This window comes from Larus michahellis, chromosome 3 (assembly GCF_964199755.1).
Source record: "Larus michahellis chromosome 3, bLarMic1.1, whole genome shotgun sequence".
Classification (NCBI taxonomy): Eukaryota; Metazoa; Chordata; class Aves; order Charadriiformes; family Laridae; genus Larus; species Larus michahellis.
Window position 1 is genome coordinate 104211861 of NC_133898.1, and position 18330 is coordinate 104230190.

Genomic DNA, 18330 nt, shown 5'->3' on the forward strand with positions numbered 1-18330 from the left:
ATCTTCCACTATGAAAGGTACAAGCTTCTTGTCTTTATCTTCAGTACCACTCACCAGCCCTCTCTGCCCTATCATTTTCATTCCTTAAATTCTCCTGTTCTTCTAACAGTGCCATTTTCAAAACTCCCTTTGCCCATTGTTGCTGCTCTTTATCATCTGCTCTTTATGCATGGCAATGACCTCTCAGAAGTGACCTTTTCTTCTCCTTGAAACCCTAAAATCTCCATCCATGGTGGCACTTCTCTTATCTATGGTGCAGCGTGGAACTGCTGTGAACATGACGTCATCAGAGGTCCATGGACCTTTGCATATGTGTAAAATACGTGTTGTGGTGAGTTTAGAGGTCCCAGACTCCGGGGGATCAGGAGAGCAAAGGTGTCCCAGCTCCTCCAGCACTGCCTTGGTGCCTGCACCACAGAGTAAAATCCCTGTCAGGCTGGCTCTGGCAATGCGGTTAGATCAGATGGGAAGGGGCATTTATGTGGTTAGTAAGTTTAATGAAGAAATGCGTACCTGCCCTTACTCACGTCATCCTCAAGACCTACTGACCCCTTGCTCCGTAAGCTTTAGTACTATCACAGGACTTGATAAATAGTTTTTGCATCATTATCATGGATAATTCAAGTGATAGTGTATTGCTGCAGTGAATACGGGAGGGAAACAGATCACTGGATAAAATACGTCATTTTAATTGGTGGTTTACATGTGGAAATGCACTTTAAGAAAGAGTGATAATTATTTCAGGATAATTTTTATGTGATTAAATTAGCACTGTTATTCCTTTCTCTGTATCCTGAGTTTACAGCTTTTATGTTTAACTTAATAGCACCAGCGTAGCCACATAGAGAAATTATGTGGTTTTCCTCCTTTATTATCACAGGTAGAGTGTTTGTTTTGTAAAGAGCAGGAATTTTGTGATCATACCAAAGCTCATATAACACTTTCATAGCTCTCTTTGAAAGTTAGAGGCAGAGATGTATTTTGGTACAGACTGTGAATGTGTGTGGTAAGTCTGCATTAAGTGGGGAGATGCAGAAGTGCTGGATAAACACTCAGCAAGTTTGCATGCTTTTGCCTCTCAGGAATCTAGAATAAGAATTTAAGATGGGAAAGATAATTTGATAATCGGGGCCACCTGCCTGCCCAGGTAGATTCCACGCCCCCAGCATGTTGTTAAACACACATGCAGTTTTCAGTTGCTTTCCACTGCTTTTCCAGATGTTTGTACAGCTGTGTATTCTGTATAGCAACACTATATTTGAAAAGCAGTGACATCTCATTCTATAAGTAACTAATTTTCCTATTTTCCTATTCAACATCATTTTGCACATCTCAGCATGACAGTTCAATCAACTGGTTTCTCTTTACATGAATGAAAAAATTGCTTTGTTAATAAGTCTTTGTGAAGTGGATTAAAGACTGTAGATATTCCTAGTGAAACAGAAAATGTATTTGAAACACTCTGACTCTGGGTTTGTGTGGTAATCAAGGAAAGTGGTCAATGAAATTTCCAAATTGCTGGCTTGTTTTAAAAATGAGGTGTGTTCTTGAGGCCAAGTTTTCAAATTAAATTGGCTGGAAGACTTTAAATGCTGTACTATTAAAGGGACTGGAACGCTTTTTTATTTAATACTTTAATAACTAATTTTTTTATATGAGCTGGCATTAAATCTCTGAAAGTGTGAAAGTGGTTTCAGAGTGTGTGTGTTCTTTGTCTTCCTGCGACACAGAAAACATCCTAGTAGTTATTTTTACATTTCATTGTTGTGGAGGAGAATCTTCTATTGTTTGTGAAACCGAAGGGAGAACAATGTATGAGTGTGCTGACGGAGATGAATGAGGAGCAATATCGTATATGTCTGTGGTGTAAACATCAGCTGGTGAGATTTTCTTTTTTTTTAAATGCCCAGTGGTTCAAATTCTTGTTCTGATTATCTTGACACCGCACATAAATGAATTAATCTTCTTTAACCTAAACGTATTAGAGTATGTGGAGAGGCACAGCAAGACCTACTGATTTAGCCAAACTCAGCGTCACAGATCTCTGCCCCCATCTCCTCTTTTCAAGCTGTCTTGACTCTGCTTGTGAGTATATTCGTGTACGCTGTACACCGCATTAAAGTTTCATAGTCTTAGCTTGTGCTGAGGAAATGGCAATGTAAACCATGCTGTTTAGAGGCTCCGTGTGTCACATGGAAACATTGCTGCTCTCCTTCCAGTTCTTCATGCTCTGCGGCAGTCTGGAGTTAGTACAGTTCCTGCAACCACAGGACTTCAAAGGCTGGTTGAACAGTTTGCAAAGGGAATGCTGTTCTGGGTCTTCTTTTCTTCTCTCGGGACCTTTCCGTGGATGTACCCCTCTGCTTTTTCTCCAAGGGAGAATGCAAAAAGCAAAGCAGGACTCGATCAAAGGACAGAAATGCAGAGAGTCAGTGTAAATCTCCACTGACTTTTGGGGGCTTGGGGAAAATGACTGCAGTTTTTCTTAGTGCAGTGCTGCATATTGATGTGACCTGAGTTTGCTCTGGATTGATGAAGTTGGCTTTTAGTCTCATAAGCCTTTTGCTGTTTGGTTAGGCGTGTCTTTCCAGTATGGGATTTCTGTTAAAATTTACTTCAACATTTTAAAATGTATAAGCTGTCATCTGGCATTGTAGAGACCTGTTTTTAATTTGTATTAATCTCTCACTTAAAAAAAGAAATAAATCTGGTAGAGGTGGTGACGTAAAATGGTGATACAGCCACAAGTCAAAAGGTGCTATGATATGCCTCACAGGAGTGTGATGTCCACTGAGATAGTGTGTTGGACTACGCACAGGTTTTACATGTCTTTATAGCTGGATGTGACATTTTCACATGGGTCTTCTCTCACATGTAAAAGGCAGAAATCAAATAATACTGAAAACTGAATCAAATTGGAAAACAAGTATTTTCAGTGATTCTCACTGCTGTCTATAGAGTTCAGCTTTGCTGGGCTCTTTGTAATAGTGTTAAACATCTGTCCTGCTACAGGGCTTGAGGGAGAGGGCTGTACAAAAGGAAACACATGAAAAGGTCACTGAGCTTTTAGTATTTTGTTCACAGAAGATCAGTACTTACCCAGGAGTGATTTCCTGGTCAGAAAAGAACCAGACATGGAGATCTATAGCACTGCGTAGGACATATTTTCCACGACTTTATTTAATCTGAATTGGTTAATTACTTGGTTTTTTAGGAAAAAAAGCTAAATAAGAAAGTTGAATAGTTGAATACTGTATCACCTTCCGCCCCCCCCAACTGGAACAGGCCTATAGATAAATGCTATTATTCCATTGTATTTCTCTGTTTGTCTTAGTGGGTGATTCCTTGTTTTATACTTCAGCTGTAAACTTTCAGGGGCTGGTACCCTTGTTTGATTTGTGTTTCTAAACTTTAAAGAGCACTGTTTTCTGGGACTGGAAGACACTAGAAAAATTATCTTTGAGCTTATTTCATGTGTCATTTCTGATTAGGTATAAGTTAGCTACTTAGTACAGTAACATTACAAATGCTGGCTGACTGACATCCCGTGAATACAAAGTGATTCCTTTGGGTTCCTCTTGATTTTGATGTATGTGTGCACACAAATAGCGATATTTCTTCCATACAGGTGTGGGTATCATTAATTTTACATACTTGCAAATCATATCAGAAGTATAGTTCTTGTTCCAGTAGTTGAAGATATACATAGCATCTTCTCTGTAGGATGGTAAACCCGGGCAAACCTGCAGAGCTTTTATGCAGCTGAGTTATCCTCACATGTTTCAGGTGTAGGCCAGCTGAATTCTTCAACCTGCTTCAGATGTAGATGGAAAGTAGTGGCAGAAAAACATCTAAGTGAGAAATTGATGAGTGCAATTTCTTTTTGAGCCAGATGGGTGTGCAATTAGCTAATTTTTGAATATTTTCTAGGCACAAAGCACTTACAGCCTGTTGTGGTTTCAGGTTTGCCTGCGTTTGTAGGGTTAGGTGCAGTGCATTACAGAGTATCACAAGCCTAAATGGCGAGCCAGTCACTCTGATGGTTTAGATCATTCTTTTGGTGTGGTTTTATCTGTATGTGGTGTTTATTTTGATTTTGGAGGTGATCATAGCTCTGTCAAAGTCAATGGGAGTTTTATGATTGCTCCTACATCTGCAATTAGGATTAAACTCTGACCTCTAAAAATATCAAGAAGTCTTATTTTGTTTCTAGCAAGCTATAGTGATAACAGAGAACAATATTCTGTGTTACACCTTCTGTCTTTCTGCTTCAGCAAGTGTCTCTGTGATATCAGTCTATATCAGTCTGGATTATGAATGTTGATGTTACAGTCAAATGTGTCTAACATTCATACTGTCATGCATCATCTGATACACCTGGGAAAATGGGAAGAGTTTAGCCAGAGCAGCCTAGGTCTTCATAAGACCAGCATGTGAATTCATGCTCACAGGTACCGCTGTTTTACTACAGTTACCCAAAGTAGCTTCAAGAGTGTCCAGAGCTCATCAGCAGGAGCTGAGGTCTTCCTGGGGGCCTGGCAAGTGTACTCAAGCCATGCAGGCAGCTTGAGCTCCCCAAACTCCAGAGAAGTCTTCTCCTCCTGGTTGATTCATGGAGTTCTGCTAGATCTTTATCTTGCATAGACATGGGAAACTGTGTTTTATTTGCATATAGAATTGGGTCTTTTGTTTAAGAAACTATACATGAACAACTGGTGTGTGTGCAGCTAGAGAGGAAGGTGCAGCTAGTATTACGATTTTATTGTTGACTCTATATTTGAGTCCTGATAAGCCCATCTAATCAATTAACAGATTGTTTTGGGGTTATGAGTCTAAATGTTGCATTTCACTTTACAGCAGGGTAGGAACATATCTTCCAGACAGAGCACTGTGTTTTGCAAAGCCTTATACAAGAGCCGATGGCAGAGCAAACAGAACAGTTTATGTGTGACTAAAAGACTTTTTTTTTATTTTGCAAGCCTTTTAATTTCATTGCAAGTGTACTGCTAACATATCAAAGCAATTAATTTCAGATTTTATGATCTGTTCTATCCATTTTAATAAATAGACACATTAATCAAACAGATCATCCTGGTTTATAGTTAAGAAGAATTACAGAGTTTCAAAGGTAAATATTGTTCCAGATCACAACATTTAAACTTCTGTAATATTTTTAAGTCTTCTCTCCATGAATTAATCTGCAGCGTTGTTTCGCTGCTTGACTTGCAAGGCTGGGAAGCTGCTGAAGAGGGTCACTGGAACTGCATGAACAAACATGCATTAAGTAAAAGGCAGATGAAAGGGTAGTATCTTTGGATTCCGTTTGCAGCTGTTGCAGTCAAGACAACTTCATTGGGAAGCCCACTTAAGGGATGACTGAACGTAATGCAAAATAAAATGCTGAAGTTTCCCAGTTTATTTTCAGTCTTTTTCATTTTTAGTTTGTGTTTTCCTGCCACTTTTATAAAATTGAGCACTTCCCGGTCTTTGGTGCATTTATATCTGTTGTCAAATTTAGTTCACATTCTGCCTACGAATTACATTGCTTATCTCTTTAAAGAACATTTTTTTCAGAAAACATTTGCATTTTTATAGCTAAATGCATACCCACAAAAATGATTTGGCAAGTAAAAAGTACAATGCTATTTTGTGAAAGAGAAATAAAAATATTCTCTTTGAAAAATGTGTCAGAGATATTAAGCATTGATTATTTTTGTGTCATGAAGGCTGAACCCTAATGACATAGAAGCCAATGGGGGCTTTACTTAGTAAAGGTTAGCTGTTAACTTCAGTGAGGTCTGAGTTTGGTCTTATTTGACTGTAATTCCAGGAAAAACATGTGATTTCTAGTTCATCTTCAGCTCTTGATGCATGTAGTCCACAGTTTAATAAAAGTAGAGCATGAAGGGGCATCAGATGTTAGAATAAATGGGGAGAACTTTTATTCTGATTCATCTTTATAATCAGACCAACTGTATATGTGACGTTTCATCCTAGTGTGTGAGAAATTTGTTTTCCAGAGGAAAGGAAACTGGAGAGAGACTTAAATTCTTCACAGAATAATTGGAGCCGCCAAAAAATTAAGAGAAGACCTAAACTGAGGTTCATATTTCACTGCTATTTAAATTAACAATGCACAGCTCAGGATAGGAGTAAATTTGAATTGCTTCCATAACTATGTGCATATATGATCTGACGTGGCTGTCGTGGGCGGAGTGAATAACTTCACTTGTAAGAGAGTAGTGAAATGTTTATTAACATAAAACAGTGATTTAACAAAGTTAGTAGTGAATCCGACAGTGTTTTATGAGATTTGATGCCAGGGTACGCTTGATTATTGACTGCACAGAGGCCAGGGTCAGACAAGCTCTCAGGGAGACCCTCCTGTTGGGTCACAAGGTTCGGAAAGGACCCCCTGGCTTTCTAAACTCCTTCTCAGAGAGGAGTCTACGTGCGGCTGGATCCAATCCTAGTCCCAGACCTGGTCAACGGTTTATGTCTAAAGGATTATATATGCGCAATCAGCCCTTTATATCACTTAGCCAAGATTTCAAAGTTTAGCATGCTATTGGTCACTTACCGAGAAGCTGTTTCGGCAAGGAATCTCTCAACCTCGAGGAGCAGAACCTTAGGCGAGCGTCCCCACTCAAGGGGAGATCCTGTCGTGCAGCCCGCTGCCGTGCAGGAGAGCTCAAAGGGCTCTCGGGCTGTCCACTATTTACAGAGCAAGATAATTGACCTATAGTCATATTCGCGTGGGAACAAGATACCTAGGTTCCCACTCCAGACAGTGTTTTGGTTATGTTGCCAGCCATCCCCCACAGTTCCAGTGCAACTCACCACAACTCCTGCTGATGGCCATGGCTTGAGCAGGAGCCGGGGGGGAAGGGGGGAGCACACCGCCACACTGAATGTGTGTGAAAATGAAGCTTTCTAAGAGTTGATGGCTTGCCTGATAGGATTATGCAGAAGAGGAGCTACTCTCCTTTCACTTGAAAGACCCTTGCCATGTCAATGCAGACCTCATCACAGGTAGCAGTAATTGAGTGGGATACGTTTTCTGGAAAAATACAGGTCAGATGATGCACATTGCTGAATATTTCTGAGTGTAGCAGTTGATTGTGAGACATGTTGGGGAAGCACAGAGTCTTGCCTCAACCAGTGTCCTTTTCTGACGGCAGCTGGTAGTGGATGCCTTGATAGGAGAAGGACCTAGTGGTACTTTGCCCATCCTTGGGTGGTTTGTGGCTAAAAATACTGCAAACAGTGATGAGAACACCAGCACATAATACAAGCTTTTCTTACAGGGTTTAAACATAAATAATAAATATTTTGGGTGTGAGCACGTTCCCTTAGATTTTTCTGGTTGTTGGTGGATATTTTTCTTGCATAACCTAACTTCCTCTGTGGCACTGCATCAGTTCCAGATTTCAGATGTTTGTGAGTAACATAGTGAGAAAGAAGCACTTCGTGCCTTACCTGTCTCTCTGCATTTGTATATATGCAATGATAGCATCATTCGTGGTGGCATGATGCAATGGTAGCATTGTACGCATGCGTATGCGTGGAACACATCAGTGGTAGTTGAATCTTCACATCCGTGAGCCAGGTGAGTTGGAATTGATGCTTGTCACGAAGGGGGAAGTGTTAGCAATAAGCAGTAAGTGGGAAAGAGAAATGAAGGAATTTTACCTGAATGAAATAAGACTTTTAAAAAGAGGTTAAGGTTTTCATCATTTTTAAGAAGTGAACCTCAGTTAGGCAGTGCATTTCAAGAGTTTGTGCCTTACTTATGAATGCCTAACAATAGTCGTTTTTGCGTGCATTTCTTAAATAGTAGGAGATATCCTTTGTGTAAGAATCCTTGTCTATCGTGCTGCTTCTTGATTTTTTTGGCAGTTCTTCAGGGTGAAACCCCAACATTATGTCTATCTTGAATTTTCTTATCCAGGTTTCACTATCTAGTCTCATAAACTGTATGTTGTGTGTGTATATATATATATTTTTATTTCTTCCTTCTCACATGTGGACCAAGTCTCTCTCTTGCTCCATGCTGTTACTATCTTTCTTCCTCTGTATTGTCTAAACTGTGTATCTTACCAGTCTGTCTCCAGTTATCCTCTTATTTTGTATTTGGCTGACAAGGCCTCCATTCAGTCTTTCTAAAAAAAGAAGTAATGTGATGCTGTCTCCAAGGCAAGCTCCTGCAAACTGCTAGCACTATTCCCCAAGCTGTCCTGGTGTCAACACCAACACAGACGTAAACAAGAAATGTTACAAGTTCGGATTTCATAAATCCAAGGAGAAGCTGATCAAATTTAAAAAAAGACAGAGGTGGTAAAATATAAAGTGTTGCTTTTAAGCTTGACAAATATCTCCTGCTCTTCACGAACAGCTGATTTAAGACTAGCACCATTATATATTAAAATGCATGAAGTATTCTTTTGAAATCTAAAACATAAAGCACTATCTGTAGTAAAATATGTTCTGTTAGAGGAAGCAAATAGCTAAGGAAGAAGCTGGGTTGTCAGGTTAGCTTTCTCTGAGAAAAAAGTCATATTTACCCAGGACGTTTGGGGGTGAAGGTAACAAGAACTTAGTAGATATCCTTTAGCCAAGAAACTAATCTTTCATGACAAACACTAAATGTATATTGCCATTCTAGTTCTGAGTGACTAAATTAAGTATTTCATAGAGGGTCCGGGTATGGTGTGGGTTTTTTGTTTTGTTTGGTTTGGTTTTTTTTTGTATTTTTGTTTGGATTTTTTTTTTTTGGGTGAAGTTAGAAACTGTTGAAAATAACTTGGGAGTTCTCTGTTTTCCTGTAGTTCTTCTCATACAGTAAATATTGACCCCATAAAAGCAGGTGCTGGAACTGTAATGCTTGCAGACTCAAAGTTTATCTTGACTATTGTAGTGGGGTTGAATATGCAGAAATCCCCATATGAGGCCCCTAAGTTTATTTTTTCACAATTGTTTTAGCATTTCTACAAGACCTCACCATAGCTGTCATCTTGTTAGAAACATGGATGCTGATTCAGTCTTGATATTTTTATAGCAGGAAGAATATATATTTTTTTTTTTTATTATTGTCATAAGTCGTTACCAAAGTATTTAGGCTTTTATATGCTGAGTTCTTAACGAAAATTTGATGCAGTAGGACACAGTTCATAACATAGGTCTGTATTCATACACTTTACTGTATAAGTGTTTTATTCGTTTCTAAGTTACCTAATTTAGCATACTGTACAGGATTAAGGATAATCCCAGTTCTTGCTCATTGCAGGGGGGTTGGACTAGATGACCTTTAAAGATCCCTTCCAACACAGACTATTCTGTGATTCTTTGTAACAAAGGTAAATTTCACTGAATCATTGTTTCAGGTAGTCACATTTCATATACAAGATCTACAGGTAGCAGTAGTTTAAACCCAACTATAATTAATACTCAGTAATGATATAAAAGCTGGTAGATTACCTGTTAGTAAGGTCATTCAGTCCTTCTCTATGGAAAATCCTGTAGTTTTAACATTCCAAACTAGACTTGTTTGAACTGAGGTTTTACGTTCCTAGAGACTGTTTCAGATTGTGATAGGTTTGTTGAATGTCCTCTGGCGCTTAATTAATGAGCGAGAATGAATAATTGGTACAATCATGGAAGGCTTGTGAGAAGTTAAGGTCGAATTTGCGGGAGCAGAGCACAAGGCCTAGATAAGGTTTTTCAAGCACTGACTGGACAACTGGATTTGTTGCCTATTTCTTATGTAGCTTTGTGATTCTGGGTGAGTATCATAAAACAAAAGTTCTCCCAAGAGATCGTACTTTAATTATGCTCTGTTTTCTGAGTGTGACGTTTGAGATCCTGGCATCTAGTTTGCAGAAGGAATATTAGGAATACTAGAGGAAAACCTATTGTGAAGTGAATTTTGTCTTCATACCTTGAAAAATGGTGAGTGAATAGGTTTGGTGCTCTGTATTCAACAACAGCATGAAATACATTATTGAATAACTATTCCTTAAAGGAGTAGCATCCCTTCTATGCAGTAGACAGCAGTCTCATAAAAAATAATAAATGATCTTTTCATTAAATATCATAACATATATTCCCAAGAAGGTTGTATTAAGGTTTCACAGCCAGTTTTAATTCCAGTTTTAACTCTACTTCTGAGTGCTTCAGTTTACAACCTTAATAATATTCTTTTAACACAGCTTTTTGAGTTTAATATAAATAGGTATTGTAAATAGAAACAATATGAGAAAAAAACCTATAAAGTGTATTTATACATGAGTAAGGAATAACAGTTATCAGGGCGTTTGTAAATACCTGGACAAATGTGGAAAAACCTGTTGCCTATCTAGCCATTCATGTAGGCAAACAAATATCAGCAGAGAAGCAAATGTAACAGCAATGCATAAAGCTGCTTAAGAAACTGAGAATTTTTGCAAGTCTGTCACGAGGTGGTGGAAATCCAAACTTTGGTATTTTCACCATTAGGATGAAAAAAAGCAGCATGGAAATTTGCAGCTCGTCTAGAAAGCTGAGGAGTTTTGTACTCTTGCGCTCTTCTTGCCTTTGCTCCCGTCATCATGGAAACAAGCGCGTTGTTCTCCTTGTTCAAACTGGTAGTGTCTGGTGTGGTTGCTCAGAGGTGGTTTCAGGTTGACTTCAGGCAGAGGACCACTCAGCAGCGTCTCCCCAGGAGAGCATTCAAGGGACGCCAATGACACTTGTTCCCTTTGATATAGTTCTGGTAGGAAACCCATCCTCGTGAGAAATGGATCTAGTTCTCAAGCACTACAGTCCATGCAAGCCACAGGGATTTGTGGAAGGGGGCATCGGTGTTAGAAGGATTTGGCCCCTGAATTTGATTGAGGAATTACAAGAACACACAGTGAGATACCTTAGTTGCAGCAACTGATTTTTAAGTCCAAATTTTCTAATCTGGAGCCTCTTCAGATGCTGCTGTGTGGTAGTGTAGGTTTGTAGAGTAGGTGTCAATCTATTAAAGACTGAGGATATCGTGTTGTGGGACTTTCCAGGCATTTCATGTCGGATATATCAGAATAATGTCTGTAATATATGTGTCTGCAGTAACAGGTAAAAGCAGAGAAGCTCAAGTTGATTAATTAACCATTGAGCATTTATTGTGATGATGACAGATCAGATGATCTAGAAAGATGTGCTTTCTTTCTGCAGCTCCTGCCTCACCTGTATTCTTAAATTGCCTTGGCTTAAACAGCACTGCTGCTGCTCGTTTCGTGGTGACGCTCTTTCCTTGCTACTCACTGCTGGTAGAGGGAAAAAAAAAATAGACTTCCTGATTTGAAAAGCTCAACGTTTGTACTCAAATGTGTATTGATGCACCTAAAAGTTCAAAACAAACAAACACAGATGCTTAATTTACTTTTTACTGTGAGTTAAATCCAGAGGGCTCACAGTTTTGCTTGCTGGGACAGCAAATGGGCTCTTTGCTCCTATTTTTTTAAAAAGGGGAGTTGCTACTTTCTGACAGCTTGGAGAAGCCCTGGTCACGCCTTGACTCTCCTTTGCCTGAAAAGAAAAGAAACTCTGAAGTTTTGAAGGGAAGAATGAGCCAGTTTGCTGAAGGTGAAAAGGACCGAAGCGCAAAGCTGGTGGAAGTAATGTGCTGCATGGGTCAGTAACGCGTGCTGCTGGGCTGGCAGGGTGGCAGGGCTGCCTTCGGGAGAGGGCAGAGCTCGCTGAGGGGGAAAACTCTCAACAGACTTTCAGGTTTCCTTCCTTAGTTTGGTGCTTTTTTCGTTGTCTGTCTTCTAGTTACTTCATATGGGGGCTTGATTTGGTATGTTCTGCTCTGAGCCGGAGTACACTGAGTACCATTGCACTCTGTTCCTCCTTATGTGCATTTGCTTTCTGGAAGCATTTGTTTTTTTGATTAAAAATCACAGTTGTGGTGTTTTAGGTTTGGTGGAGTTTTGTTTGTTTGCTTGTTTTTCTTTTTTCTGGTGGTTTTCACAACATGACAGGTGACAGCTTTTCTCCTTTTTATGCATTTGTGTATGTCAGGTGCAGAGGTTTTCTACGAGTGTATGTGTAATATATGCATATATAAAAGGAATAGGGGTAGTAAGCGTCACTACTTTTATTTATGTTGGCATTTTAATTGAAAATAGAGTCGAAATTGATAGTCACTGCCTGGTTTAACAAGACACAAGGAAGTGAAATTTTTTTTAAGCTGTTTTTTTAATGTCACCACAGTAACATTTCCCGAAGTGTGAACTTTTGTGGTAGTTAGTCAAAACCACCTGAGCTTACCTTAGGAAAAACCCGCGTTGTACACTTATAGGCTGAAATATTAAATTCTCAGTTTTGAAAACTTGTGTTCCTTTTAAAACAGCTACCCAAAATGGAACAATTACAAGTGAAAGTATTTCTGGATTTCTTTTATTTCTGAGATTTTCTGTTCTCTACATCTACCAAACCAGAGCTACTACCTTATTAGGATAAATAACTGGTGTTGGAAATGCTGTCTCAATAGATGAAGGCTGTAAGGAAACGTATATACAGCAAAAATTTTTCTTAATCTGCCAGATTTTTTTTTTTTCTCCAGTAGTGCTGCTTTGCTCTTTAGTTTGTGTCTTACTCCTCTTTTTTGGGTCCTCAACTAGAATAAGAGAGTGTGGAGTGGGGAAAAAGCATATGCCAGAAGCTTGGAAGATCTTGAGGGGTATGGAGAAGGCATTTAGGGAAAAGCAGCTATTCTGCGGAGAACTGAATGTAGACATATACTATGCATACTACTTGAAGAACTCATTGCCACAGTGAACGTGGCTGCAAAAGCTATAGGTGTGTTAAGAAAAGGATTGAAAAAATAATAGGAAAAAAAATACATTTATGACTCTTAAATGCAAAGATATGTATAAGCATGTAGAAAGTCTGTGACTCATATAAGGGAGGAGTATATAAAGGCTTCACAGGCTTTTGCTCGTCTTGTTTTTGCATTTGCTCCTGAATACTCCTTTCTCACTGCTGTTAGGAACAGCATACGGTGCCCAGTTTGGCCCAGGATGGACTCTTGTAGGATCTCATGCCGTTTTGAAGACCTCGTTATCACACCAGAGACTTGAAAGTCCATGAATATGGACTTCCTGTGAAATTTTTTTTTATTACTTATGTTACCTTTGACCAATCTGAAACCAGTATTTTTTAATGTAAAATACAGGATCTGATTCAATCTTCTAGTGATGGTAGTAGCTGCTTGTTTTGCTACCTGAGCTCACTGCACATTCTCAGCCACACTACAAATAGCCCAAGTCAATGAAACAGCTGCAATTTTGTTGTACAGGGTCTTACGGGATCTTGCTATTTCAAGCTTGCACAGATGGTCCTGGCCCTAATGCACCACGACTCCTGCTCCGGGGAGCTCTGGGACTGTGAACGGGGTCTATAGCAGTTGTACTGTCTAGTGACCACAAATCGGTTTGTGGAGATAACTCAGGCGCTGGAGTGGTCGTCAGTGTTTCTCTAACAGGGCTCTGTAGAATACATATGGATGAGAAGTATATACAAGCGGGGTGCTTTCCTACCCCGAGTCTATTTCTGTTTCTTCTCAATATTTTGTGGGCAGCCATTGATGCTAACTGCCATGGCAGGGAGCAAACTGCTGGGTCCCGTATCTGGGTTAGTGGACATCCCTGTTTATGTTAGAGGATTAAAAGAGAGTGCTTCCTCTGATTGAAGCTGTAGCTGATCTTTGTGTGGTGGAACACTGGTGATACTCCAGTGAAAAAGCACAGTGATTAAAAATGCCGGCTTTGAAATAGTAAGAGATTTTCTATTGGTAAATACTTTAATAATTAATTGGATTTTAGAGGCTATAAGTAGTATTTATAGCTCATAAAAGTTTGCCTTGATCTTTTTAGTACATTTTAGGGAACGGTTGACTTCTAGGAAGTTACATTTTTGTTAGTAGTGCTGCTATTGTACCAGCAGGGCTGTCGCCCTGGAGGAACTCACCTGGAACTTGTGCTCAAGAAACTTATATGTGACATGCTGTGGTGTACTGCAAAAACATTTGCGTGCTATTATTTTAATGAGGCATTTTAGAGCCTTTACAGGCTATTCTGTTTTTAAGCTTTATTAGAATGCTAATTTTATAAAGATGTCCATAAAAAAAAAAAATCTTTTGCATCTTTTGTAGGCTGTTAAACCCTTTTCTTTTTCCTTTTTACCTCCAGATGAACGGGACAAAGTACAAAAGAAGACCTTCACAAAATGGATAAATCAGCATCTCGTGAAGGTCAGTTGGTATTTCTGTGATGTCTGATTGACTGATTACTACAGCAGTGATTGTGTCTTTTACTAAGTGTTTGATTTCAGGATGCAGCTGCGTTACATATAATAAGGAAGATCTTAAATCGTGAGATTTATGCATGTACTTTGTCTTTGAGCAGTCATGGGGGAGTTGAAATGCTGCTGTCTGATATCCCAAGGTGATCTATTTGAATACTTGCATTTGGAATTAAAATGAGTCAAAGTTTAAGGGACATGATTTCTTTCTAGAGAACTTGGCTCTTTTCTGCTAGTAGATTGTTATGGCTGTAGCACCACAGCTAAGGCAAAGGAATTTTATTTTATATTTATTTTATATTATATTTATTTTAGTACCACGTTGATTGAGGACAGGGAAATGACCTTGAGAATGATAGCTCTAGATCATCCTCTGGCATCAGTATGCTGCTCATGGATTAAAAATAGAGGCATTCTAGGGACAAAAGTCACTTTTCAACATCTTTATTCTGAATAGCAGTGAGCTTTGCCTCGGGGACAGAGCACATCATTATAACAACATGTATAGCTTGTAGTCAACAGACAGCTAAAAGCCGTGAGTTCACCTTCACTGCATGGCCCTTCAGTTCTAAATTTAATCTGCTGTTTCAGCGCCAACTGTCTAACCCAGACATTTCTCTGGAGCAACAGATTGTATAATTACTTAACACAACTTGCTTTGATTTTTTTTTTTTCTTTTTCCCCAGAGGTTGCATTCATGTGGAAGTCACATTAAATAAAAATGTATCTGCAAACTGTCAGAGTTGAGATTTAATTAATAAGCATAGTGTATAATGTTCAGAAACTGCTGTAAAGATTTATTCCTGTTCATATTTAGAGAAAAATACTTCTTTTAGGCAGCGGTTTAATTATCTCTCTGCTTCTTGTGGCTGTACTTATGGGTATTTGAGAAATATTGGACACTGAAGCAGAACAGAATTTCTTCAGGGATGTTTACAATCGACTTGGAGTGCTCCTTGAATCTTTAGAAGATGCAGAATTCTGGTTTTGCATCTTTTTGAAATTAGAGAAGCTCTTGGAAATGATGTGACTTAGGGAGCTAGCAAGGCTCGGATGTGAAGTTGGTCCCACGTTTATCTTTAGCAAGAGACCTCTCTTCTAGAGTGGTCTTTTAGTCCTTCCCACCATGAATGAGCCACCAGGAGCGGTCCCGACATCAGACTCTGGGCAGCAGCAGCTGTGCACAACCTTTCCATGCACAGGGTGAGTCTGGAGTGGCAGAACGGTTTTTAATACTGCTCATACCAATAGGCTTTCCTTTGTGGATTTGCTAGACCAAAAGGAATCATGCTGTGTAGAAACAGCTGCTCTGAAGACAAGAGACTGCAGACCTGCAGCCATCCCTTTATGGATTTTACCTCTTATTTATAATATAAGAAAAATATCCATTGCCCAGTACTTCAGACAAATTAGATTTAAAGAAAAAAACATACAGGAAGATCGCCAGTACACTGGCAGCAACATGCAATCTCCAAATTAACCATCTCCTTCTAATTGAAGGTAATTGTTACCATGTTTGTAGAAGTTACTTATCTTTTTCTGTATTAAAGATGCATTTTAGAGGTGTAGCTTTAATTTTCTGTGGGAAGCAGAAAACCCTATCTGAAGCTTCTAAACGCAAGTTTAAAATGATGCCTGTTTTTACAGAAGAGCAGTGTATTGAAAAGTATATTTCTATACACCATTATTTTACACAATTTTAAAACATGCACAGTCATCGTTGCCATACTGTCAGCCTCTTGGGAGTAGCTTAAAAAAGATTTAGACTCTAAATCTGTAAGGAAATCAGGGTAAAGAGTTCACATTAAATCCTTTTGACTCGCTTGCCAAGGTCAGCGACTTTAGGCCTTCGTTTTCAAATAGTTCTCAGTGTGAGTGATTGTAGAGATATAGATATAGATAGACGTACATGTGTGTGTCTGTACTGCTGGCCTTGATTTTCATCTCAGATCGCTCACTTTAGAATTCAAGTAAAGGATTGTTAACTTACACAAATATAGTTTAACTGTGTCTCTTCCATTAACTCTGAATTTATGTAGCAACACAGGTTTTTTGGAAATACTCCATTTGAAAGCAGTTGGTGATACAGTTGTCAAATTTCTGGTTTTACTGCATTGTTTCTAGGACAGTGACTTGCATGAAAATTAAAATCAATCCTTCAAATGCTGTCTTTTAAGACACAAAGGCATGTTTAGAAAATACTATATAGGAGGGAATGCAGAAAAAATATCACCATAAATGACTGCATTTCTAGCAGAGTCTCTACACCTGTCCTGTTCTATGCATGAAGTTGAATTTGAGTCCTGGTTTTCAGCTTTATTACCTTGGATTTAATGCAAAATACATGCAACTTTTATTTGCCCACTCGCTGCCAACAGCTTATTGCAGACACCAAAAAAAAGGTAGGAATCAGCTTATTTCAAGCATCTCACTAACTTTAGTTGAGGTAGTTATCCAGACTTCTTTTGTGATAGCAGAGAGAACAGGCCCTTCTAGATGTCTCGGACATCTACTGCTTTAGGGGGAGATGCATTGTGTCCTAGAAACGCGTTCACTCTGCTGACTGAAAAAGGAGGTCAGTGTGCTTTATCTGTCACCAGGTAGGGTTCAAGAAGTGGAAAGGATGAAGGTGATTGTGGAAATTGAAAGCACCAGACCATGCATATGGACAGGACCCCACTATGGACATGGGGATGGATTGCATTTTTCTGTCGTCTTTTTCTCATCCTGTGTATGTTCTTTACTTTCTCTTTCCCACTTTCTTTTCTTGGTCTCCTGTTTCTTTTTTTGTTTTCTTTCCTCTCTCTTTTTTTTTTTTCCTTCTGTTTCTGTTTTCTTCTCTTGTCTCTTTTTATTTTTTCCCTGCTTGTTTAGGTCTTTCCTTGCTCATTTTAATTAATCTTCTATTCTTCTGCAATCCTTGGGAAAGTACCAGGCTCTTATCCCTTTATAGCTGTATATTCAAAAGAGTTTTTTCTAGGTCAGCAGCACGATGCTTTTATGGGTTACCATCATTCGTTAGGGGTTGGCATGGAAGCTTATTTTCATTCTTCTAATTAAATTCTGCATTTATGGGATTCACTGAGTAACCACAAACAACGAGACAGCTGAGAAATATTTACCCTTTTGCCTGCCGTTGCCCATCTTTAGTTGCATTAGATTCAAAGCGCCTAAGCGCACAGTATATAAATTCAGTGTTTGAGATTTAGCCCCTTGTCAGTTCAGCTGACTAAGTTAAGCATGCATTCATGTACTTTGCTAAACTAGAAACATAGTCATTGCAGAAATATTTCCTGCAAATTATCTTGAGATATGTAGTTTTAGAGACAGGTACCTAATGTGTTATTTGCAAAATTCAGCCGTTCAAGTTATCTTTGAATTCCACAGTTGAGGATCAAGTGGACTGTCACTACATTTTTTAAATGCTGAAGTTTTGCTTTTGAAGTGATAATACATTTTCCTAGGGCTGATTAGAGCATTGCATTTGCTAAGGCTACTGTTTAATGTCTGATGGTGAGGCTCCAGTTTAAACGTTATCTTTCACTTCTTGTTGACATATGGGCTGGAGAGGTGAGATACTGGACTTCAGACTTGCCTGCTGCTGTGGTATGAGCTTCCAGGGAGAAACTCACATGCCGGCGTAGTGTAGCAGTGGGGTACAGATCTCCTCTTAACTCTCTAAACCTACCTCTGCTTCCAGCAAGTGTTTCACTTTGCTGTTGTCAAAATAAGATGTTAAATTTGAGTACTTGCGACAGCAGGAAGTAACCCTTGATGTAACAAGAACAGGTAAATTTGTGGAAGCAAGGGGTTTAATTCTAGTGTAGCTTTTGCAGAGTCCTAAAGCACCCAAAGAAAAATCCAACTTCCACAAAAGCCCAGAAATTCTTCCTGAAACTCCTTTGAACCCCAAACCCTAAGGAAAGAATGAGAGAAGTGTGAAATACAGGGGGAGGATGAAATAAAAGTGGGGAAAATAAAAGAGCTGATGATGGACAAAGG

At 39.1% G+C, this 18330-nt stretch overlaps 1 protein-coding gene across 22 annotated transcripts in view; it reads left to right on the forward strand.

The window, feature by feature from the left end:
• Positions 1–18330, forward strand: part of DST (dystonin) — a 312504-nt gene that overhangs the window by 82167 nt on the left and 212007 nt on the right. For all 22 annotated transcript variants that reach the window (XM_074581579.1, XM_074581580.1, XM_074581578.1 and 19 more), the window contains one exon: positions 14217–14278. In XM_074581579.1, the coding sequence (XP_074437680.1) occupies positions 14217–14278 (62 nt within the window). The remainder of the gene's footprint in view (positions 1–14216; positions 14279–18330) is intronic.